The sequence below is a fragment of the Osmerus mordax genome, chromosome 14 (assembly GCF_038355195.1).
Source record: "Osmerus mordax isolate fOsmMor3 chromosome 14, fOsmMor3.pri, whole genome shotgun sequence".
Classification (NCBI taxonomy): domain Eukaryota; kingdom Metazoa; phylum Chordata; class Actinopteri; order Osmeriformes; family Osmeridae; genus Osmerus; species Osmerus mordax.
Window position 1 is genome coordinate 3803039 of NC_090063.1, and position 26149 is coordinate 3829187.

General features: G+C 48.6%; 1 protein-coding gene across 9 annotated transcripts in view; it reads left to right on the forward strand.

Annotated features, from left to right (window-relative positions):
* Nucleotides 1-351: 351 nt before the first annotated feature.
* The window catches only part of fcho2 (FCH and mu domain containing endocytic adaptor 2), a 42474-nt gene continuing 16676 nt past the window's right edge, over nt 352-26149 (forward strand). For all 9 annotated transcript variants that reach the window (XM_067249975.1, XM_067249976.1, XM_067249972.1 and 6 more), the window contains exons 1-13: nt 352-484; nt 9511-9602; nt 13085-13159; nt 13335-13476; nt 14769-14921; nt 15209-15313; nt 17090-17188; nt 20699-20795; nt 25068-25112; nt 25338-25407; nt 25544-25568; nt 25820-25876; nt 26011-26068. In XM_067249975.1, the coding sequence (XP_067106076.1) occupies nt 452-484; nt 9511-9602; nt 13085-13159; nt 13335-13476; nt 14769-14921; nt 15209-15313; nt 17090-17188; nt 20699-20795; nt 25068-25112; nt 25338-25407; nt 25544-25568; nt 25820-25876; nt 26011-26068 (1051 nt within the window). In that variant the 5' untranslated portion in view covers nt 352-451. The remainder of the gene's footprint in view (nt 485-9510; nt 9603-13084; nt 13160-13334; nt 13477-14768; nt 14922-15208; nt 15314-17089; nt 17189-20698; nt 20796-25067; nt 25113-25337; nt 25408-25543; nt 25569-25819; nt 25877-26010; nt 26069-26149) is intronic.

The window sequence follows — 26149 nt, forward strand, 5'->3', positions numbered from 1 at the left end:
TGCTCGGGCAGATATCCATCAAGGCAGGTGAGTTGAGTCATGGACATGTTTTAAGTGCAAAACCTCATTCAGCATATAACCAAGCAACGCTGGAACGTTGGCAGTTACAACAACTGGACTTTTGGACGTTAAATTGACCAGCTTCAGTATAGGTTCTTATACTGTCTCTAGAGTGCTTGTTTAATTAGCGAGTTGGTAAATCTTTTTGTTCCTGCCATGGATGGCGCTGTTTCCTCGAGCAACAATTTCTTTGGATAAGGGAAGGGAAATTAACCGATTCTAGTAGTCGACGGAGGTGGAGTCTGGAGAGGGAGAAGAAAGAGGAGAGGAGGAAAGAGAGAAAAAAGCAGACACAACAGAAACGGGGGGAGGACGGCGGAGCTATTACGTAAATTTTGATTTAGTTACAACTAATTAAAGTGTCGCAACGAGGAGAGTGGAAGAAACCAAGATGATAACGCCTTACTTCCTTGAGAATTTCTGGGTATGTTCTGATTTTGTTTATTTTCCTTAGCCGGGTGGTATTGTGAAACTCTAGCCCCCTTACGCCCCCCCCCCCCCCCCCCCTCAACCCCGTAAGTGAATGTAATATGCAGGAGGACTAAATTATTCACTATTAAACCACTTGTTATCTTTTTATTCGCGCATTAAAGTGGTTGTGTAAATGTAAATATGGGTCACATTCAGCGTTACCATTCTACAGCCCAGTTGCCCCTGTTACATTTTCTCGGCGAATGATATTTTGCTACCACGGGCATTGGGCCTCTAAGTGCTAGCTAACATCATTGTTGAGTGAATCCACCTCCACCGCCTTCAATTGGCTGTCATGGAGTGTCTTGGAATGTTTATGGTCGTTGCGGTGAAAGCCATTGGACATTCCCAGTTGTCATTCACAACACTGCACGCGTCATTTTCTTGTAATGAAGTTTCAGTGAGAGTCCAGGTGTTTAATAAGTTTGGGAATAGTTGTAACATACATTGACACATTGTAGGTCAAAATAGGCACCAACTCTATCTAACAAACTGCGTAACTGAAACGATGTTTTATATATTACTTACTGTTAAATGTTCTACAATTTGATTGTGCTTCTTCCGTGGCCAGACTGGCTGGTTATGTTTTGACGTGGCTACGTATGCTGGCTAGCAGGTTGCAGCAATCGTCCGAAGCTAATCTTTTAGCTTTGTCATATAAACTCTAATATTGTATTATTAAAGCCAGTTGGGGCTAAATTACACCTGTAGTTGCATTTAGGCAGTATGTGTCTTTCTCATTTTAACGAATAGAAAACTATCAATTTAAGCCACGTCTAATTATACAGGAAACCACACAGCGTCATGCATTCCTAATAATAAGCTTTACATCTCACTGTAGAAATGATGTGGTGAAATAGCTAAGTGAGATGTGGTTCAGCGGTGTATTCCTTGCCCAACTGGTGTTATCTAAACTGTCAGCTGACTGACAACTAACATCCTATATTGAACCTAGTAGAGATCCTTGCAAATATGTCCCTAAATAACCACTGATGGGTTGGGCACAGAAAATAGAACTCAATCAGTTCTCTTTGATGACCCAAAAATAATGTAACCTGGCAACCCAGACATACACCTGGTTTGCTCTGGTTAGTTGCATTTGTTGGTTCAAGTTGAATGTCAGAAGGAACTATCTTTATCTGTGTTGTTAAATTAGACCAGTGTGGGATTTAGTACTCCACTCAAGTCATGCCTTGTTCACTTTTTAACATTGAGTCATATTTTTAGTATTTGAGCCAGCTAGCAGTCAAAGACATGAAGAAGAGAAACTGCAAAAAGGGGAAGAAGAAGAAGAGAGGAGGGTGAAAGGAAGAGAGGAAAGAGATTGTGCTGTATCTTAGGTGCTAGGCTAAGACCCCTGCCATTGCTGGTCGCTCAATCTGCCCTTTGTGCACTGAGATAAGCCACAAGAGGACAGCGATGGCAAAGATCAGCTGTATGCTTGACATGCAAGGCATACACACACTCACACACACAGATACACTATCTCTCTGTCTACGGCTAGTCAATACCATGCCCTGCATTTTAAATATGCACCGTATCTTCTCTCCTAGCTGAACAAACAAGTCTCAGGAATGACATGGAAATAGCCATTCCTGCATGTCTCCTCTCTCTAAATTGCTGCATCACTGCAATTATTACCTCAAATGTTTGTCCCCAGTAGCTTTCTTCTTTCAAATATTCAGTTACTTGTTTTTGGATTGTCGTATGTTGTACCTAAACCCCACAGTTTGGTTGTTTGGGTTCTGGGGTGTTTTTTGGTGTTGGCATTGGGTCTGAGCCTCTGTGTTCTGTGGCAGGGCCTGTGTCTGTGAACGTCTTGACAGTGTTTCATGGGAAAGATTAAGCAAAGATAAGCAAATGTTGATACAGCCGACAGCCTGATGATTGCTGTTGGGTGTGTGTCTGCGGTCTGTATAATCATTTCTCACACACACTATCACTCTCTCTCACACACACACACACAAACGTATGCTGCTCTTCACACTTCTGTATTGTTGACACACTGGTAACATGAGGTATGCAGTTTGGCAATATGGCAAGACAACACTTCCTGCATCATCCAAATAAGGTCCGCCTTCATTTTAGATAGGCTTGTGTTTGTTTTCCATGAGGTCATCACAAATGGCCAAGGTAGATAGCAGATGGCTGTCAACTCTGTGACTGTATCGAGGTGCAGCAGGATGATACTTGGTATTGGACCTCGGCCATGAGAGTCCATTTGGAAGGTCTGCAGGAGATAACCACGTGAGAGCCTGTAGAAACTCTCTTCTGTCATGTAGGCTGTGGAGGACTAGGTAAACAAATACAGGGTTCACTGGGTATTGCTTTTCCCCCCAATCAGTAAGGAATTTAAATAAAAATGTGAATGCTTTTGAATACCATTGTACAATATAAACTTCTATTGTCTTATGTTGGCCAGGTCTGAACTTGCAGTTGTGTAAAATGTAGCCCTCGTTGTAAAATATGATACTGAAATGGCATGTTACGCTAAAAATGTCTGTCCTGTACGTTCCGTTGCCTACTAAAAGCAGGCCACCTACATAGCCCCTTCGTGCAGCAATGGAAATAAAGTTTACATCATAACAACCTTTTGTGTATCCAACCCCACCTCCCCAAGCCCTGACAGCACGGTGTTCCAGTCGGCTCCCAGACATTCTGTACTCACAAGGCTGACCTCTGCTCAAATCTCAATGATGTCATAACCGGGCGGTGTGAGTACAGCCGTGAAACGACAGAGAGAGGACCGGCCACTTCCTGGTTTACAGTTGGGCAGTCTCTGTTTACAGGATCTCCACCGTGTGTCTGTCTGGAGCCTAATGCTAAGAGCTCCAGTGAGCGTGTGCAGGCCGGGGGCACTTGAAGTTTCCGTATGCAAACGTCAAGGATGCTTACTGTTCCTCTGCATTCCCGCCACTTGGCAGATCGGAGCACAATCTGGTGCACCTCTCTCTCCTCTGCCCACCAAAGGCTCCAAGTTTACCTGTGACCAGAAGAACACTGAGGAGATGCCAAGGATGCCCTACAGGACTTCTTTGGGACTACAAACTGGGATGTTTTCAGCGACTTACGGACAGGACATTGATGGACTCACTGAATGTGTCACTGACTTCATCAACTTCTGTGTGGACAATGATGTGCCGACTTGGAAAGTTTGCTGTTTTCCCAACAACGAGCCTTGGATTACAACCGACCTGAAGGATCTGCTGAACGATAAGAAGGAGTGGGAGGCACAAAGCCAAGAGTGTCGAGAAGAAATTGAAGGTGTCGATCGGGGAGGGTAAGAGAGCCTTCAGGGACAAGATGGAGGACCAGCTTGCGGCAGGACCGGGTGAGGGACGTCTGGCAGCGGCGGAAGAACATCGCAGGCTTCAGTCAACGGATGGACAGGCTGAGGGTAGTCAAAACAGGACCAACAAGCTAAATCTGTCCTTCAACAAGTTTGACAACGGCCCTACCTGCTCTCCCCCCCATCCCCACCACTTCCTCCTGCCACTACCAATACCCCATCTATACCTCCTCCCACAACTGCGCCGCCCCCGTCGTTCACCACAGCCCACGTGAAGAGAAAGCCGGAGATGCTTCACAAGGGCAAGCCCCACCCCCCCCCCCCCCCGGCCCTGATGGCAGTTGCCCAATGATGCAGAGGAGCCGCAACGCCCGGCTGTGCGGGGTAGGCTACCCCCGAACGAGTTCAGCCTGAGCCTCGATGTGGTCCCTGTGATATGGAAGACGGCGTGTCTGTCCTGTCTGGTCCCGGGGCCCAAGAAGAGGCACGCCGCCATCCTGAATGTCTACAGGCCGGTACTCGCATCATCCCACATCATGGGGCTGGTCCTCTCGTACCTCATGAGCAGTATGTCTTACCCCCTCCACCACATGATTGTGGCGAAACGAAACACTTTGAGCGCAAGACTGGTCACCCCCCCGGTGTCACAAGTAGCGCTATCGAAAGTCGGTCGTGCCAGCGATCATATACTGCCTTACTGTGAGCCGGAACACTGGCAGTGCTGTTGGGGCACCACTCAATGACTGAATTCTACCTCAATGTTACCATTCTGCACATTCTCATTCCATAACTGTAATTATACTGCACTGTTTTCACTGCTCTGTTAGCACAGTTTAGGTACATCTCACAGAACTTGGTACACGTCTCCCTATAATATATGAGGTATAAGAGATTAAATATTATTAGGGCTTCTTATAAAACGGACATTCATCTGTACAGTTTGCTGGTACATGCTATATATTAGCAGTATTATCTGCTTCACCTGTGTGTCTCCCTGTGTCACCTATGTTAATTGTTTTGTATGTGTGTCACCTGTGTTAAATTCTGCACATTACCCTTTGTTTTACCCTGTGTACAGCCCTGCATTTTTTTTTGTGTTGGGTATTTTGTATATTTGTATTTTCTATATCTTCAGTTTGTATTTTGTCTTATTTTGTATTTGAGATATTTTGTTTTTATTTTCTATCTTACCTGCTGCAACTCCACAATTTACCCTCGGGGATCGATTAAGTACCTACTACTACCACCTTTTCAACAACTAAGTAGATTGTCATTCCACCTGAAGACAGCTGTGAGGTCCCTCAAATAACTTTCCCTACCTCCTTATAAAATAGTTTTTTTTTTCCATTTCACCAAACCTTTGCTAAGGATTAGAAACAATCAAGGACAGGACATTCAATTAGCCTAACCTTGTTTGAACCACTTTTCCCAGACTGCTCTAGTCTTAAACATGCTAACAATGAATTGCGACTCTTGCAAGCATATCTGTGGTTTGAGCTACAGTCATTTGTTTAACCCACTTGTACACATTTTTATCATGGGACCTAAAAAAGACGACTGTTTTCTAAGTGGATAGCTAATTTGCTTGCATTTAAGTTTGACATAGAATTAGCCTATTTCACGTCAGTGCACTGCACTGTATCAAAGTTAATTGTGTTTCCCTCCTATGTTATGACTGCTGGAACTGTTCATCATCATTAAGGGGCTCCGTTTCGTGCGCTTCTCAAATTAGACGACGGCAGCTCACCCACTTGCAAATTTCGCATAATTTGTTCTGCCAAAAACAAACAGAACACTTCGCACAGCAATGTTAGTGTTTTCTCCCGGTACGACAGAGGCCAGAGAGAAAGGGAGAACGTGTCTTAGTCAGGGTGGACCCACTGCACGCTTCCCCAAACAACTTCCAAAATCTACCCCGAATCTCAGTCAGTTCTGCTTGCTGTCTCCTTAATGGACAACCCATCCAGATCCACTCGCAGGCCTCGTGCCGGTCCGCGGTTAAGCAATATCGCCAGCTGCATCACTGTAAAGAAAGCCAGACTGGTTAGCAGTGACATACAACGTTACATAAGTAGTCATGCAACCATAAACACATGGAACTTCCTCCACAGGATATGGGATGTTATACTGCTGTCGTTTGACATTCACTGGGTTCACCTTCTCCTTCCTGTCAGACAGGTATCATATGATAGAGAGACCTGTGTATGTCTCTCTGTCTCTTTCTCTTTCGCTAACTCTTTTTCTCTGCCCGTCCTTTTTCTGTATTTTGTTCTTCTTCTACAGAGGACTTATGTGTTGAACCATAGTACACTAATTCAGGATAATGGAAAACCTTCCAGTCATGAGATCTGCTCTCATGGCGTTGACATTTGAAAGCATTGCAACAGTGGCAGGGTCACACTTCCTTCCTTATCACTGAGTAACTAGACCCAAGATGTGTCACGAATGGGGTTACGCCTGGCCTATATGGTGTCACTGTGGTATACACTGTGTTATACACTGTGACACAGAACAAGGATAAGGTCAAGGGGTTGGAAAGGCTGTGAGGGAGGTAGGACACTTGCTGTTCCTCTTCGTGGTGTGTTGTTGTGCTGTTCCTCTTCGTGGTGTGTTGTTGTGCTGTTCCTCTTCGTGGTGTGTTGTTGTGCTGTTCCTCTTCGTGGTGTGTTGTTGTGCTGTTCCTCTTCGTGGTGTGTTGTTGTGCTGTTCCTCCACATGGACAGAGGACCTTCCCCTTTCTGATCCGTAGACAATGTCAATAGAGAGAGCTGTGTGTGTGTTTGTGTGTGTGTGAAGGTGACAGACTTGGTGGCAACAGCATGATGTCACTGGTTTTGCAGCTGGCCGTCCAACCGGGACGTGATCCTGATTCCACTGAGAGGAACTAGTGTTTCTCGAATCCGTTGGTGCACAGCGGACACACGCGCGCACGCACACACACATGCAAAAGCTACTTTGATCCATTGCAGCATTCATAAATACATTTAGGTTATATTGATCTAACTCTCCTTATTCTCTCCCCCCCCCCCCCCCTCTCTCTCTCCAGTTCTTACAGTTATATATTGTAGTCCTTCACTGACATAGCAGCAGGGGTTGATAACAGTGTGCCAGAACCCCCCCGCCCCCCTCCATGTTATCTTTCACAGCCTTAACGGCTGTCCCCGACTAACACTCTGACTTCCGCGACGCGCTTAGAATCTCGATCCGTCCTGGCCAGGCTCTTGGTCAATGAATCTCCGAATGGGATTGTTCAGTGAAGATCTGGAGGGCATTTGGGGGCAGTTGGAGGCCATTCGGGGCAGTTAGGGACAGTTGCATAAACCCTACTTGAACTGGGCCTGGCGTGGATCAAATCCCAGTCATATCACACTGTCTTTCGGACATATTCTTCAATGGAGGGTGGAGTTTTATGATAGTTTGCGCAGTGACAGCAGGCAGTTTTTTTAATTCTCCTCAATTCCTAGATGTGAAACTTGGTCCCCAGTGCGAAAACCGGCCTCTGTGTGCAGGGAACAGGGATCATTGTTGTCCTCTAGGGTGGAAAAGCAAATACGCCCTGACCTGCTTCCTGGTTTTGTTTTTATTTGTCTTCTGTATTCTTTCATATTGCTGCGTTGCACACGTGCACACGGGCAGCAGTCAGTAGTACTCCTTCCTGTTGCTGCTCCGCCCTGCTGGCCATTGTGCTTGCTACCTCTAGTTTCTTATTGGTACAAAAAATTCACTCTCCTTCAGGTGTTTTTGTTTTCCTTTCTTTTATTGGTCAGGTGACAGTATGCTCTGTCCTTGTTACCCATTGGCAAGTGGCCTCTCCTTGTTTGAATCTTTGTCATTGGCCAGTGCTTCCATAAATATCTTATTATAAATGTTCTGATTATTTGATTAATGATTGGTTTCTTATTGGTCAGAGTGGTCTCTCCCTGTCGTATACTGACACTGTCCTGAACTCCCCTGGTATGAGTGCAAGAGTTGGTCTCTGTCTCTCTCTGTGCTGTCTGTCTCTATTTCAGTCTCTCCCTCTTTCAGTCTCGCCCGCTGAGAGATATGACCAAATACTGGGGAGGTGACCGCCAGCCTTTTACTGTATCAGTTGTGTGAGTGAACGTGAGACTGTGTGTGTTCCAGCAATGACCGCTTCATAGCAGCAGCCAGACCGGATTTGATTAGCATGCTTGGCGTCGCTCTCAAACAGGAAGTCCAGCTTAGAACTCTGAGGTTGCTGACTGTGCAACAGCTCAGTCAGGAGGTGACCACAGTGTATCTCTCCTTCCCTCTCTCTCCTCTCTGTCTCTCTGCCTCTCTCTCTCTCTCTCTCTCTCTCTCTCTCTCTCTCTCTCTCTCTCTCTCTCTCTCTCTCTCTCTCTCTCTCTCTCTGTGTCTCTCTCTCTCTCTCTCTCTCTCTCTCTGTGTCTCTCTGTGTCTCTCTCTGTCACACACATTCTTATTGTCTCTTTGCCCAAGTCTGTTTGGATGTATCCTGATGTGACCGATCTCACAGGTCCATTAAGAAATCACCTTCCTGAACTCTCCGACCCCTAACCTCTGACCGCCGGTTACTCTTATGTTTTATTGGCTGAGGGTGGGCTCCATCTGTTAGAGCAAGCTGAATGGGCTTGTGTTATTGGATGAGCTCATGAACCAGGAAATGGCTGTGTGATGCTCAAGGGAAGGGGAGGTTAGCAACAGCTGGTGCACAGACGGGCAGGCAGGCAGGCACACACAACGCACACATGCACGCACACACTCTCACACATACTCCCTTGAAGGGTTCATATCACAAAGTGAGCATGTAGCAGATAATAAGGCTTGGATGCAAAACACAATGCCATGGAGGTCGAATCAAGGGATGATTTCTTGGTTACTCTTGGATAGTAAGCATTTTCCCAGAGTGTTGGAAAGGGAATTTTTCTAAATACTTGTGTAATGTCTCTGTGTATTTGGGTTTGGGAAAGATTAGGAGATTTAGTCGGTGCTGGAGCTATAATAATGGTGTTTTAGGAAAAGCTTTGTCAATCCAAAGGCGTATATTGACTTGGACTGTGAGTTGAAACAACAACTGGTGAGAATTTAACTTCAATCTGGCTTCATTCATTCTGTTTGTTTTCCTTCTTAAATCTCTCCAATCGCCACCCATTTAGCTGCACTTGTCCACTTGCTATGAATTATTTAGTATTGCTGATGCATTTTTTACATCCGCTGTGCAACAGGACTCCTTCCCTCGAGTATTGGCATGGTTACTCCTAGACAAACATTGGTCTCATCCGTTCTTCACGATACCAGACCGAATCCTGGGAAAGTTCTAAAGGGTTCTGACTGTACTTACAGGCCTACAGAGTCTTCAGAACTTGGTACATCAAAACCAGACCGTTGAACAGGATTTAAAAAACAGACCTTAGACTTAGACCTTAGAACGGAAGCTTAGGACTTTGAGTACTGTGGGCTTGAGGAGCGAGGCAGCATGGCTAGGATGAGCATGGTGGACCAGAGGGTTCTCCACATGCAGCTGTCGGCCTTGCAGGCCATGAGAGTACTGCTGGTGGACCGGGCCAGTGCCTACATGGTAATACTGAAAGAGATCTGAATTGGCTGGCTGGACACTTAGCTCGCTGGTTGACTGGCTGGCTGGCTGGTTCATCTTGTGAGATGATGAGGCATCTGATGTGTTCTGCTCTTCTCTTTCTGGTGTCCAGGGAGAAAAAAACAATGGATTCGACGTCCTCTACCACAACATGAAGCATGGCCAGATGTCCTCTAAGGAGCTGTCTGAGTTCATCAGAGAAAGGTAACAACCGTGTTCGTGTGTGTGTTTTAGGTCAAATGTTAACCATCTCACGTTTAGTGCCGCTCCACTTGCTCCAATTCAGGTGTCCTGAAGTCAGTTTTGGGCTGAATGCTGACACTAATGAATTGTGTCAGGAAAGGTTCCTGCTCGACATGTTACCTGGTATTACTAGGAATTCATTTTCCAAGAGTCAGGTACAGCTCTGTACAGATCTCGGACAATTAAACTGTTTCTCAGAACAGACGGAATAGTTTGTTGATTTAGACAGAAAGAACAATAACGTCTCAAAGCCATTCAAAGACGAAATTGGTGACAAATTAACCAAGCTTTTCACACTTGCAGTGTATACAAAACAATAAGAGTAAATAAGTACCAGGTAACAACGTAGAGTCTAGTGAGACAGCTACGGTTAGCCAACACTCAGGGGGAAATTGGAATTGAACTGTTACTGATCTTTTTAAATGTTTTATTCCTCTTATTGATTTATATTTACTTTACAGTAGATTAGCCTACAGTATGGTCCATTGTCACTGCTTGTCTAACAGTTCCACTTTGAACAGGTTCCCATTTTAACCAAATCAGATTCCACTTGAAAAGGGAGCTTGAAAAACAGGATTTGTTGACATTTTAAGCACATTTTTGTGTATGCTAAATTAAATGTCTGTGGAGCAAGGCTGAGGTGTTTTCTGAATAGAATGTAAAGTAGCTAAAACAGCTACACATACCTAGGCCACATTCACACACACACACTCATACACCCACACACACTCACACACCCCTACAGCACACATACTCGAGGACTCACAATACACACAAAAACACACACAAACGCCTGCACGTTCCCCCACACACCTACAGTACACACACCACACCTCCTTAAGGTTTAATCCACACCATGAACCCTGCCTACTTGAAGTCTGTCAAGTATGTTGTAATAATGCCTTCCTTTCAGATTCCTCACAATGCGTGCTGTGAGCTTCATTGTGTAAGGAATCTATTTTGGTGACCTCGAATGAAAAAGGCTGTAATTCTTGCTGTACTTCCACTGTCTGCTTCAGTCCCTCTCAGGAATGTGGTTATCAGTCACAGGGATGATCTGATCACAGATAAATGTATCAGGATATAGAAATGAGAGAATCTTTTTAAAGATTTCTTTTTGCATTCTTCCTGCATTGGACAATGTCGTTTGTATTGATAAGAAGACTGTTATTGGTCAAAATGCAAACGGATGATTTTTACAAATAACAGGTGACTAACATAATTTTTTATTGGAACAAATGACCTTGTGTTCATGAAGAATTGGGCTAGGTGTGTTTTGTGTAGCTGCGTGGCGCAGTCCCCAGCACTCTGGCTCCCTCTGCAGGGGAACGGCACACAGTACACCTCTGTCACTAGGGCCTCTTTAATACCAGAAGTACCGCTCGGTCTACACTCTGGCATGATTAACCAGCAGAAACTAAATGAAGCACAGTGAATAGAGAGAAGGCTATTATGAGCTGTGTGTGTGTGTGTGTGTGTGTGTGTGTGTTTTGCTCATGAGTGGAGGCCTTCCTTGCCATACCCTAGTTATGCATCTTGACCCCTACGATCGCACACGTGGGAAGTCTTTTCTTTATCTTTATCTCTCTTTCTCTTTACTTTTGCTCGACAGACCCCCAAAAAAGTATGTAAAGATGGGCAGAGTTAGCTGTATCCTCAGCATGGATATATCCCTGTGCAGGCGCGTGCTTGCGGGCCCCCAGCCTGACTTTGCTCCTGCGGTGTCGTGACTGCAGAGGGGCGGAGAGCCCTAAATGAAACGTGCATGATTCAGGACGCCGGCGAAACAAATGTTTGTAGTACGTACTTCTGTCGCTTCCACGCAAGGAGAGGGTGGGATGACGGAGGAGGAAGGAGGAAGAGCGAGAGGAAGACAAACTCTCTCTCTTATGTTGGACAAAGTAGACAACTCCCATTACTCGAGTCAAAGTTAGAGGTACTAACTTAGAGATGACTCAAATGTTAGGCCTACACCAAAACAAGTGAAAATTGTTCAGTAGAATGTTTATTTAAGGTAAACTACTGGAGTACTTGCTTTAAAACATATTTAAGTATTAAAAAGAAAGTTTTACTTTTAAGGTCAAATCATTGTTTTTGAAATGTGTGAACCTAATGACTCAAACTACCTTCTGAATGCACTGACTTGCTTATACAGCATGTGACATTTACATTTAGTCATTTAGCAGACGCTCTTATCCAGAGCGACTTACAGTAAGTACAGGGACATTCCCCCGGGACAAGTAGGGTGAAGTGCCTTGCCCAAGGACACAACGTCATTTGTCACAGCCGGGAATCGAACTGGCAACCTTCAGATTTCTAGCCCGATTCCTTAACCGCTCAGCCACCTGACTCCACATGTTGAATGAAACACTTTTCGAATATGTTACAAAGCCCATAGAAATGCCTACAGAAACACAATGTTTATTTACAAAAGGACAGCCAATGTCGTTTTCATTTCTGAACACCTCCACCCCACCCCTATAAAACACCATGTTAGCCACCTGGGCTCTGACACAGCTTTGGCTGTGTGTATATGGTCTGCATTCGACATGCTTTCCCAGATATGACCATGGATGCTCCGGTGAGGAATCGTCAACTTGATCTGCCGTAGTTATCATTACCGCCGCCAAGTGATCCAAAAAAAATCCAGCCAGCTCTTTGAGCTCGACCGACAGCGTAGGAGTAGGTTACTGTGCTAGTTTAGTCTCTTGTGACGAGCACCGCGTACGCTCTACCACATTTTAAGAAAAGAACATGGAACCGACGACTTCAAATCTGTGCTTTAATGGCTTGAGTAAAGGGAACCTTCATAGGTATGTTGTGGACTCAAAAGCACAATATTTGTCTTTCAAATGTAATGGATTAACTAGTACGTTTACATTTAGCCATTTAGCAGACGCTCTTATCCAGAGCGACTTACAGTAAGTACAGGGACATTCTCCCCCGAGGCAAGTAGGGTGAAGTGCCTAGTAACTACTCATTCCTCCCCCCCCCCACCCCCCCAAAAAATCAAAATCCTCAAGAAAAGTATATAAACTCCAAAAATATACTAAAGTACAGTACTTTCGAAAAAAAAGGTTGCTACTGTCCACCCTTGCTCAACATGAACCTTGCGTACGAAACAAAGTTCCTCTCATGATATGATTTCACGAGTCTAAACTCCTTGTCTGCTGTCTAAAAGCTCATATGTGTGTTTACACTACCTTCATTCATTTTCCAGCTTCAGAATTGATTCAGCCGACTACTTAAATTCAAGTATTTAACAAGCAGTTCATCGAAGTCAACAGTGTTATGTAGCAAGCACGGAGTTTTGTTTCGCAGATTTGGACGGACAATTCACGTGACGGAGTCACGCTGATAGCTCTGACCCGCCGTGTCACGACAACAGGTCGGGATGTAAAGATAAGGAATGACATCATTGTCCGTGTTTGTCCCACTCCCAGGGCTACTATCGAGGAGGTGTATGCAAGATCGATGACCAAACTCGCCAAGTCAGCCAGCAACTTCTCCCAGCTGGGGTAAGAATCTCGTTGGCGTGGCGAGGTCCGAGCGACGGGTCCTTTAGACTCTTGACTCTCGATCTCTTTCTGCTCCCTTCTCTCTCCGTCGCCTCACTCTCTCCCCCCCCTTTCTTTTTTTCTCTCTCCCCCTTTCTTTGTCTCTCCCCTCTCCCCCTCGCCCCTGTCCCCTCAGGACGTTTGCTCCGGTGTGGGACGTGTTCAAGACCTCCACGGAGAAGCTGGCCGGCTGCCACATGGAGCTGGTCAGGAAGCTGCAGGAGCTCATCAAGGAGGTGCAGAAGTACGTGGACGAACAGGCCAAAGCTCACAAGAAGGTACGAAGCAGCAAGCGCGCCCGTGTCAGTGAGTTGGGAGTGCGTGCGTGTGAGAGGGTCACGCTGTGTGTTTGTGCGCCTGCAAGAGCGAGCGACGGAGAGAGAAAAAGAGGGATTGTGCGCCTGTGTTTGCGTCCGTGCGGAATGCTGCACTCCGTCAAGCGGCCACAGCGTGTAGCTGTTGAGCCACGGAACGCCCCGTCGCGCCCCGCTGAAGCTCCTCCCTCTCTCTCTCGTCCGCCCTCCTCTCAAACCTCTCACGTTCCCGTCTCCATCCTAGAGCTCCTCATAGCTCCAGTGGAGACATCCAAACCCCTACGCCTAGCTCTGTCTCCGTCACTGTTTCTCAATGACCCCTCAGCCCCTATCACGTGACTGAGGCCTCGAGTAGGGCCATACAGCACCGGGGAAGGCCTACAGTATTAGCTGCGTTCGTCGCAAAAGGATACGAATCTGGTTCGCGTGAGTGGTGAACCCCCTCCCGCCGGCTGAGGGCCGCTCCCTTGTGCTGCGTGGTGCCTGTCCGTGCTCTGCCTTGTCGTGCGGCAGACCCTGCGTTTTACACCTCTCCGGCTCTCGCTCTCTCTCTCTTCTCTCCGCCTCTCGGCACAACATCGGCTCGTATCTCATGCATGAGGCGGCGGCGGCCACGCGCGCGCGTCCCAGCTACCGAAACGCCGGGCGTGAATTAGCTGTAGGTGAACTGAGGTGGGTTTTGGGGGCCCATGGCGGCGGCATGTTCTTCCTAGGTCTGTGTGTGGGGAGTCAGGTGGCTGAGCGGTGAGGGAATCGGGCTAGTAATCCGAAGGTTGCCAGTTCGATTCCCGGTCATGCCAACTGATGTTGTGTCCTTGGGCAAGGCACTTCACCCTACTTGCCTCGGGGGAATGTCCCTGTACTTACTGTAAGTCGCTCTGGATAAGAGCGTCTGCTAAATGACTAAATGTAAATGTGTGTGGGTTACCTCCACAAAACGCAGAGAACAAATGTACTCGGCGGAAGCCCCTGCATGTGGGTTTTCGGATGTTTCTCAGTGTCTGACTCGTCGCTCTCTGGACGTGTGGTATTGTGGACAGTAAGACGACCGAAAAACACCACCGTTTCTCAGTCACGACCTCATCTGTACCCGTCTCCCTCCCCGCTTATCCACACCTCGTATTTCCGTCCGTAAGCTTCCGGAAAACATCAAATCGAGTCTAAGCTATCCACGAACGGGGGGGGGGGGGTTGTAAGTTTCCTATGGTTGTAGTTTTCTCTCACGCCCACGCCGTGCTCTGTGATTGGTCGCCCAGACAAAGGAGGAAGTGGCGTCCACGCTGGAGGCAGTCCAGAGCATCCAGACCACCTCGCAGGCGCTGCAGAAGGCCAAGGAGAACTACAATGCCAAGACGGTGGAGCATGAACGCCTCCGCAAGGAGGGGGCCACCCAGAGAGACGCCGACAAGGTGGGGGGGGGGGGGGGGGGGGGGGTCACAAACACTCACACGCCTACACACACAGGCACGCACATACAGAACACGAGCAGGGCCAATCTTTATCGCAACGGAATGCTGATGATGTGGTGGTGTGGAAGTCAGTCGAATCATTTGAAAGCCTCAGTGTCTCTCGTTTCGGCTCCCTCTCCGTGTGGAGTCTGGGAGAGTGCCGTACTGGGCCAGTGTAATGTTAGGTGTGTGTACAGCGTTGAGTGTGTAATGTACTAAAATACGCTGTGCGTGTGTGTGTTCCACAGGCGGGAGTGAAGGCCAAGAAGGCCACAGAGGCCTACAAATCCTACGTTGAGAAATATGCCACGGCCAAGTCTGAGTTTGAACAGAAGATGGCAGAGACTGCACAGGTATCTGCTGCGTGCGTATGCGTGTGTGTATGCGTGTGAGTGTGTGTGTTTCCTCCCTGCTCTGCCTGTATCTCTGCGGTATGTGTCTCTGTGCCGTGTTATTCATGCAATGTGTTTTGAGTGGATGTTTTCAAGACCACACGTTGTGTGTGTGTGTGTGGGGGGGGGGGGGGGGGGGGAGGGTGCGTATGTGGCGCGTGTGCACGGTATGTGTTAGGGCGTGCTTGTGCATCTGTGTGTGTGGGACAGGGACTGTGTGTGTGTGTGTTCCGTATTCTGGGTTGTGTGTCCTGTGTTCCATGCTCATCGTCTCCGGCTTGTGTTTTTTGCCCTCATCTTTGTGGAAAGTCCTGATTGGAACCATCTGAAGGGCTGATTAGATAAACGGCAAATGAAAATCAGATCAACAGAGTTTGGGCTCCACATCCTCTGTATATCCTCCTGCTGTTCGGCAAACGTACAGAGCTAGGCTGGGAGGGCAGGAGCGATGGGGGCCGAAAAGTGAGGGAGCAGAGATTAAAGGACGTAAGGAGCCAGGAAGGCAAGGAGGTGAGGTAAGGAGGCTGAGCGGGAAGGAGGTAAGGAAGAAAGGAAGGAAGGAAGGAAGGAAGGAAGGGAGGGAGGGAGATAATAGAGGCAGGAAGGTATGGGGGACGTGGAGGACAGGAGGCAGGGCAGCAGGAAGGTATGGCGGCAGGAAGGTGTGGAGGCAGGGCAGCAGGAAGGTGCGGAGTCAGAAAGGAAAGGAGTCATGGCAGCTGGAAGGTGTGGAGCTAGGGCAGCAGGAAGGTGTGGAGGCAGAGCAGCAGGAAGGTGTGGTGGAGGCAGGGCAGCAGGAAGGTATGCAGGCAGGGCAGCAAGAAGGTGTGGAGGCAGGAAGGGAGGCAGGGGATGGTTTGACTTAGCCCAGCCATCCTGGTTATATTCCCCCAGAGGAAGCAATGTGGCAGCTCCACTTCCTCACATCCCAGTCACCACAGTTCACCTCACTGTCAGCATATGTGCTTATCCACAGTAAACACACCACACATGCGATCTCTCTGACATCACTGCATGTGTGCGTGTCCATACTTCCACATGTGTGTATGTTTGTTGACTGTGCGGGATCAATCCGTGTGTGTGTGTGTGTGTGTTTGTGTGTGCTTCATGGGAAAAGATTAGAAAGAGGACGCGTGTGCGTGCACATTTAGGCCTCTGAGAATGTGTGTGTGTCTGCATGTATGTGTGTGTGTGTGTGTGTGTATGTGTTTACGCGGTCTGGCAGTGCTCATCCCTCCCCTCTCTCCATCTACGCTGTGATTTTCCAGTTTGGGGATTATTTATAGTCGTCCTCCATGGTTTATCCCAGCTCGCCCCGGTGCCAGGGAACGGCCGCGAGTAAACACCAGAGTGTCGGTCTCCCCCACCTCCCCATCTCCCCACCTCCCCCACGCGAGCCGCTCCAAACCCCGGGATGAGCACGCCGTCACGGCCGCCGCGCGGCTCCCAGGGACAGCCCACCCGAGATAATTGGCACCTTGTGCTGCTGGCGGAGGGGGCGGAGGGGGCGGAGGGGTGCACTGGGTGTACTGGGTTGTGGGGCTGCGCCTTGACCAGACCACCCAGTTAGAGCAACTCAAACAGGAAGAAGTACGTTTGCAGAAGGAGGAAGTTTTGTTGTGTGTGTTTGTGTGATACTTGGATCTGTTACTCCCAATAAAATGGCCGTTTGTCAGGCACTTCACAGTTTTTACCCTCCCTTACCCCTCGCTCGCTCTCTCTCTCTCTCTGTTTCAGAAATTTCAGGACATTGAAGAGAGCCACATTGTCCACATGAAGGAGATCATCCAATCGTACTCCCAGTCCGTCGACGAGACACACGTGCAAATCGGAGTGGTGAGGTCACACACACATCCACATGCACACATCCACACACACATACACTCACACACACACACACATATCCACATGCACACATCCACACACACATACACACATATATACACTCACACACACACACACACATTCACATGCACACATCCACACACACATCCACACACACATACACTCACACACACACACATCCACATGCACACATACACTCACATACATACACACACACACACATCCATACAAACATCCACCCACACACACATACATACACACACGCATACATACAAACACACACATCCACACAAACACGTCCACACACACATTCCTGTGGGCGGGGCGGGGTGTCTGGTTGCCTTGACGCTGTGCTCATTGGGTTCACTGCGCGTCAGATCAATTAGTGTTGCCTTTGATCTTGCTAATCGTTCCACTGAGAACCAGGAAGCCTTCCATTCAGCCGTTTATACCAACCAATTAAAAACTGATCAAAACTCCCTCTCAGCCAATCTAAAACACTTTCAACATGTTACCAGCGTGCCGGCCTTCCACTGCGTCTGTGAGTGGCCGAGTGTATTGGCTCGTCTTCCCTGGTCATAGCACACACACCAGACCAAAGCGGACCACTCTGGACATGTCACATCGTGTTCCCCCGTGAAGTTCATCCTATAAATATGTCTGGAATGTGTATACTCCCATTTTGGAAAAAGGGTCATACTGAATGTTTGTCAGTAAACAAGTCGGCGTTTGGCTGACAGATTAGTGAGCCAATCCAGAAGATCTCCTTCTCAGCCCAGAGAGCGTTTCACTGCTGTAGTACGAGCGGTCGCCAGAGGGGGCGCCAGAACCCTAATCTGCTCGTCTGCTTCCGTGTGAAGAAGGCGAATGGATAACAGATACGGCAGAGTGCTGTGGCCCTGCCTGCCTGTCGGTCGCTGGCTGGGCTTAATTAACATCATGCCTGAAGGTGGGTGAGTGCTCTTCCAAACAGCTGGAAAATTACACACAGCCCAAGTAATTGTGATTCCGTGATGAATACCCTTTAGACCAGGCTGTGTGAGCTAGGGAACACCATTACCAAGAGGGAGGGAGGGGGGGGAGGGAGGGAGAGAGGGGGAGAGGTGGAGAGGGGAGAGAGGTGGAGAGGGAGAGAGGTGGAGAGGGAGAGAGGTGGAGAGGGAGAGAGGTGGAGAGGGAGAGAGGGGGAGAGGGAGGGAGAGGCAGAGAGGGAGGGAGAGAGGGAGAGAGGCAAGAGATGGAAGGTTAGGGGAAGAGAAAGGGGGAGAGGAGGAGAGAGGAGAAAAGGGAGGGAGGGACAGGGAAAGGGAGAGAAATCGTGGTCCACTCTTAGTCGTGCGAGATACTGCTTTATCAGGGAGACCACAGACACGCACACTCTCCCAGGCATGCATGCATGCATTCATGCAAACACACACACACACTCAACTGGTTCACTTTAGATAAACAAATAACAAATACACTCTGTCAACACACATACACTCGGACATGCACACAAACACAAATGGATACCAACACTTAGGGGGACTGCATCTCAACTGTCCAATCATAGATACACACATGAATCATTGATGGGATCCTCACAATCCCTTACTAACACACAAGCACACACACACACACAATACTTCAGCCAGAGATCCCTCTACATTGCGTTAAGAAGACCACCTCTATGGCGCCGTTGTTTGTTTACACCAAACCAAACAAAGGCGTCATAATGCCGCCATGTGTGGTTTCAGACAGCGTGCCGGCCTTCCAGAATCAGAAACGCAACTTCATCTTTGGCATCGAGTGCGTGTTGTCCCGGCATGCCGACTCCCTTTTACACAGTCGTCAAATCCCCCCCCCCCCCCTCCCCCCCATTCGGTGTTTGTATCTTTTATACAGACGGCATAGGGAAGATTCCCACCTTGAACTCTAGTTTAGCAGCACACAGGCAGAGTTAGCTCGCACCCTGACCGTGGCAGGCAGGCAGGCAGGCAGGCAGGCAGGCTGGCAGGCTGGCAGGCTGGCAGGCTGGCTCCTAAGTGTAATTCTGTGTTCTGTGGACTTGAGACTGGTTCACTGCTGTGTGAGCCAGTGGCGTGGCAGTGTCTCAACCATTACCACCTCTATGGGCATGGATGGAAGCCTGACGAAACAAACACACACACACCCCAGCAGGAGAGAGGGCAGAGAACTGGATGAGGTCTTTAGAGACTGCACGGGATGGAGGGATGAGGGAGAGGGGAGGAGGTGAGAGTGCACGGGACAGGGGGGCAGTGGAGCTATGAAACCAGAGACCAGAAACAAAGGGATGGGGGGGTGGGGGGGAGGAGAGAAAGCGAGGTAGAATACGATTGGAGAAAAGGAGGGGCGCAGCAGTGGAGAGAGAAACATGATGGAGGAAAGAAACCGCGTGAGGAAACATGTCAGACCAGTCGTGTTTTTGAATGTCAAACCACACTGTTGGCACACAGCTTCGATGGACTGTACATAATAAAACGTGGCTGCGTGCGGTACCGATGCTCAAAGGAGGGCAGGTGTGCATGTCAGTGTGTGTGCTGTGTTTGTATTTGTAAGTGAGCGCGCGCGTGTAAGTGACATGCCCTTGAAGGCGGATATGCCGTCGTTTTCTTTTTTCCTTTTTGCCTATCTGTGCATGTGTGAAAAATATGTGGCGGTTAGGGAGGAGTTAGTGTGTGTGTGTGTGTGTGTGTGTGTGTAAGTGTATGTGTTAGGCACGCAGGTGATGACATCACAGCAGTGTTGTCACGGCAGCAGCACCTGACAGATCGCGTGTGCTGGAGTGAGCATTCTATCCCGCCACGGCAAACCAGACCCCTCCTTTCACAAAGGAACAGGGGGCTAATGCACTCCGCCTCGCCCAAGGGGCCTGGGAGGGGGGGGGGGGCACGTGTGTGTGCGTGTTTGTGCGTCTGTGTGGCAGCGTGCGTGTCTGGGGAGCTTCTGCTGTGCTTACATGATCACGCACGTCTGAATCGTCTGGTGAGATGGCACACAGTCAGAACATGTTTATCATCCCTCCCTTATGCTCACGCACCCCCCCCCCCACACACACACACGCACACACGCGCGCACACAAAACAAACAAACAAAACAAACACCACCCTTCCTCTGATACCAAAGACACTCAGGAGACTCGCACCGTCAACAGACAACAACAACAAACAAAAAAAAACGACCAACACAACAAAACAATAGCTCCATTTATTATGTAAGCTGGTCTCCCCAGGACATGGACACTGACACAGAGAAACCGTGCTAAAAACCATGGCCGAGGGCATGACAGGCACCCGGGCGGCGCAGTGAGTTGTGGGTAATGTAGTGTTTGGAGAGGAGCGGTCGAAAGGCGCCCTTGTAGCCTCTGCGGCGTGTTGTGTTTGTCAGCCCTCCTGCGTGTACAAACAAACGACTTGAGGATACAAACTGTCACTCATTGCCCTTTCTCTGTCTTTCTCTCTCTCTCTCTGTCTGTCTCTCTCTCTCACTCACTTTTTCTAGGATCACACAGAGTTTCTAAGGAACATGGAGAACACGTCGGTGGAGAGTTTGATACAAAAACTGGCGGAAAGCAAAGGAACGGGAAAGGAGAGGCCAGGTGAGACGAGCACACACAGACTATGAGAGGGATAAAGCTAGGTGCGTATGTACGTGTGTGCGTATGACTACCTGTAACTCGGAGGGCTGTTCCTGGATCAGTTGGCAGAGGGAAGTGAGGAGAGTAGCATCCTCAGTGCAGTACTGGACCCAGCACCAGCCTCTGTACCTGCCCCAGTACAGGACCCAATGCTGGGTCCTGTACCAAGTCCTCGAGACTGTGTCCCTATGTCAGGCTTGTGAGTTTGAGGGGGATGGTATGGAGAGGGCTAATTAAAGCTGGTCAAGGCCCATCAGAACCAATCATACTAATCTCCTGGAGGGTTGGGCTGGGCCACTGCATTCCAGCCACCATGTGACAGGGGGAGGGATGGAGAGGGGCCAGGCTAAGCAGTCAGAACAGCCCTCTTCTGGAGGTCAGGGTCTAACAACGAGTCTTGTGTAAACTTGGCCATGCCACAGTAATCAAGTAGCAAATCTCCAACTCTGTCTCTCTCTCTCTCTCTCTCTCTCTCTCTCTCTCTCTCTCTCTCTCTCTCTCTCTCTCTCTCTCTCTCTCTCACACATACACACACACACACTGTAGTGTTGTACGTGTTCTCTTAATTCAGCCATCTGGTATGGCCTGGCCTAAAGTGTATCCTGAGCCCTAGTGTACATTGGTCAGACTACATAGTGACTCTGCAATTTCATTGACCCAGCTTTTCAGCCACATTACTTCGGGTTTTGCAGTCAGAGGGCTGTACCCCTGTGTGTGTGTGTGTGTGGGTGTGTGTGTGTGTGTGTGTGTGTGTGTGTGTGTGTGTGTGTGTGTGTGTGCATACACATGCTCACCCTTCTGTCCAGACACAGTGCAAGGGCTTGCATTTGTTTTGACAGCCAAATTAATTGGGGCCAAAAACAGTTTGAGAATTCCTCCTCCTGTCCGGCTGTTCAGAAGAGGTCACACTGTGACCTCCGCCACGTCAGAACAATAACCCAGTCGTCCCCATGATGACACTGCCACTCTGATGGCTGGAGAGAGAGGGAGGGAGAGAGGGAGAGAGAGAGAGGGAGAGAGAGAGAGAGAGGGGGGGGGACAGAGAGAGAGAGAGAGAGAGAGAGAGAGAGAGAGAGGGAAAGTGAGAGAGAGACAGAGAGGGGGAGGGGGAGGGGGGAGAGAGGGTGAGAGAGAGAGAGAGAGAGGGAAAGTGAGAGAGAGAGAGAGGGGGAGGGGGAGAGAGCGGGTGAGAGAGAGAAAGAGAGAGGTAGGAAGGTAGAGAGGGTGAAAAAGAGAGAGAGAGAGAGAAAGAGAGAGAGCTTGAATAAACTTTCTACCACGGAAACAGTGACACTGGGGGTGTGGGTTTTTTTTGGGGGGGAGGGGGGGGGTGGTAGCACCGAGTGTTCACCGATATCCAGCTGAGCTGTCAACTGGCAGAGAGCCAGACACGCAACATCGCCCCGCCCCTCTTCCGCTCCCAGCGCCATGTGAAGCATATGCAATTTAAAAGAGCTTCCTGCTTTCATGCGTGACTGCATGCTCTCCTCTCTCTCTCTCTCTCTCTCTCTCTCTCTCTCTTCTCTCTCTCTCTCTCTGTCTCCTCTCTCACACACACACACACACACACAGGACATGGACGGAGAGAGGAGCAATGAGAGGGAGAGCGAGGAAGAAACAGAAACCTCCTCTCACTGTGCCGCGTCCACCTCCGTCGCTGCGGTCCCAGCGCTCCCCGTCCGCGTTCGCATCGACGTACGACCGCCACGCCCTGGTCCTCCCCAGTGCGTGTGAACAACACGTCCTGGACGACCGGGCCACGCCGTCAGCGCCGCTCCCCTGCCCTCGGAGCCCCGAGCTCCACCCTGGCTGCTGTTTTGGCCAGGGTCTCCTGAACTCTGGAGCAACTACAGACGTACACAAGTCTTACCTTCTGACATCTGTCATGTTGTAGTTACTCTTTTTGGGGGTTTTGGTGTTACTTTGTTTGGCAGCCACAGCGAGTCTAATCTGTGAGAGAAAACCCCAGGTCGGGTTTTTGCAGAGATTCGGATGACGTGAAGTGTTCCTTCATCACAGTGTGCATGTTGCTGCTTTTCGTCAGTGCATGTTGGGTTTAGGGGGAGTGTTGTGTGTTAGATCACCACTCATTCTGTTCATCACTCTCTGGCTCTCATTCTTGCTTCTTCTCTCTCTCTTTCCGTCTTGCTGGCTCTGGCGAACATTGGTCTTGGCAGAGCATGGAGTGTGTGTGTGCGTGTGTGTGTGTGTGTGTGTGAGTGTGTTGTGACTGGAATGGGGCACACACTCGGCAATCGTGTGTATTCGCCGGCGGTAAAGAGGCCCAATATTTGCACAGTGGAGTCGATGGGTCATTGGTGCACTTCATCCACTACACTTGCCGTGATGCAGGCCTCTCGTGACTCGCCGCTTCCCTGCGCTTCAGGTCAACCTCCCAGCCCCCCCACCCCCCTCCCCCCCCCCCTCCCCTCCCCCCCACCCCTCACAACAATGCTTCAGCTCTGCTCGCCACTGATGCTGCCTGTGCAGGCTCACTGCCTCCGATGGCGTCTGCCGCCGTATACATTTGAGTCAAATATCGTTCGCTTTGTTTTTTTCAGGTCAAAGACATTTTTGTGCCACGGAAATATTGCTCCTCTCTCTGTCTTTTTCTCTCTCCCTCTTTCATTCTCTCTCTCTTTCATTCATTCATTCTCTCTCTCTCTCTCTCTCTCTCTCTCTCTCTCTCTCTCTCTCTCTCTCTCTCTCTCAGCGAACGGCCCGCCTGCCTCTTCCCTCCCGGTTGTGCATTAGCTTCTAAGACAACAAATGCAAAAGGAAAAGGCTCTAAAGGGCATTGGGAACATAGATCTGCTCTCTGCCAGGAATGCTCTGCATCTCTTTCACTGCAGTCACAGCACTGCCAGGACGCCCTGTCGGTCCGGTTGTAGTAACATAAATTGTCAACGGGAGAGGGGGGGGAATATTTATTTGATCAACGGGTTGTTTTTGCATCCCCGATAGACTTTTGAATAACTCGCACACTTGCTGGGAGGCTGGGACTTAACCATGATCGTCTACTCCTTCTCCCTGGATGTGATTTCTGATGGCTGGTTTAGTTGATGAGACAGTGGCTTCAGCTAATGGCTGTGTGCGATGGTGCTGGAGTTGTAATGAGCGGCGTAGCCAGAACCACCATCCCAAGAGGAGGTCATTGAAGGCGCACATTTATCCTAAGTGTTGCCTCTGGTTGTTCCCACGGCTTTGCAAGTGTGTGCGTGTGAGAGAGACAGAGAGACAGAGAGAGAGAGAGAGAGAGAGAGAGAGGGACGAGGGAGAGAGAGAGAGGGAGAGAGAGGGAGAGAGGGAGAGAGGGAGAGAGAGACTGTGAAGATGTGTGGGTTTTTGTGTGTGTCTTGAGGATGAGCGTGGTTTCTCTTCATGTGCGTGCGCCATGAAACCTCTCAGCCACAACCCGTTTGTAAATGCTAACCCTAACCCTAACCCTAATGCTTTTTGAGACCTTCTGGCGGCCGACCATTCCAAGTGCTAGGACTCAGAGTTAAGCATGCATAATTGATGAGCAGTAAATTAAGCGTGAGCTTTGTTGTTTTTTGCAAGAGTTTTCTTTCTCTTTTTTTTCCTTAGGTCATTTATGCATATTTCTTTTTTCTTTTCTTCATGGAATAATCCGAGGCTGGTTAGGATCCGAATGATATCACGGTCATTAGTCTGAATTGATTAAGGTTGCTTTCAGATGTTAATCTAATCATTTTGATTATCGTTAAGCTTCGCCATCGTTGGTTCTGTCAAATTGTATGCGTGGCTGCAAGGGTGTGAATCAGTGTTTTGTAGCTGTTTGTGTGTAGTTGTGCGAGCGTGTGTTCAAGATTGTGTGTGTAAATGTCTATGAGTGTGTGCATGTGTGGAAAATGGGAAAGCATTTTATCAGAATTTAAAGGGAGTGTGTGTGTGTGTGTGTGTGTGTGTGTGTGTGTGTGTGTGTGTGTGTGTGTGTGTCAAATCTTTTTCTCATAGTCAACAGACACACACTTGACTCTGCGATTAACCCCATCTGCCCTCTGGGAGCTGCCAGGGCCTTTCAGTGTCTGTACTTGTGCGTGTGCATATGTGTGTGCGTGTGTCTGTGTCCACACTATCCTCAAAGAAGTGCGTCTGTGGTTTCATTTCTTTCAACAAAATAAGGGAGTGTGCATAACTTAGCAGAGGGTCGCTAACCCTTTCAGTTCAACGTGACTCGACCTGCTTTAAAAGGGTGTTTTGTTTGCTTAGGGCCCATCGAGTTTGAGGAGTGCAACACAGCTATTGCCACGGAAGGTAAAACACACACACACACACAATAAATTACATAGCACTTGAGTCAGACACTATAATCTGGAGATCGTGAATGAATAACATAACGCGCCATGTTTTTTGGCCCGCTGTTAAAATATAGAATTCACAGTTTAGTCGCTAACTTGTCAAATAGAAGTTTCTGGAGTCACTGGGTTAGGGAACATTTGTAACGGTGAGGTTATTGTTTGTTGACGTTCTTGCCGTTAGGAGCCAAACCCAGGAAGAGGAAGACGTTCGCTATCCCAGGACGCAGAAAAGACAAGGACACAGACTCCACGTGAGTGAACACAGTGTTGAGACGTTCTGTTCCACAACTCTGCTGCTGGGATGTATAGACAAAAAGCCATATCCTTAGAACGATGAAATATATGATTGTGTACGTTTTTTATTTTTGTTTATTTTGTCTCTCTCAGAGAATCCACTGAAGTTGAAGCTACTGTAAGTACATTTACGTGGAGATTTACGTCTTGGATTTATTTATTTTTTTACTCCAACCATAGAAATTTGAACGCAAAAACAGAGTTTACGTTTGAAGTTGTTTTCTGTTTTCAGATAACACTGTAATTGTTGTTTCTATGATCTAAGTACCTCTGTGGTAAATTCATACTTCTTGTATTTTGCCATCCTACCCCTACAAACCCCCCCCCCCCCCCCCCCCCTCTCTCTGTCTCATTTTTGTCTGGCTACAGAACGCTGCCAATGGAGTACCCCCAGGGTACAATGGGAACATAGACATCCAAAACGCTGTGAGAAAACAACACACACATACAGTATACATGTGGACACACTCAGTCAATCAGTCACTCTTTCTCTCACCCGCACACAAACAACTCCTCTCCTCGTTCTATATTAATGACAGGTTTTTCCCTCTCTCTTCCAGAATGTTCCCCAGGTTGACGAAGACGGTTTCTGTATCAGGCCCGAGGTCAATGAAAATGATATCCTTTTCTGTGCTCCTTTTGACCCACTTTGCCTCGCACGATACGTTCTTTATTCGTCTTCAACAAGAAATGTGAAAC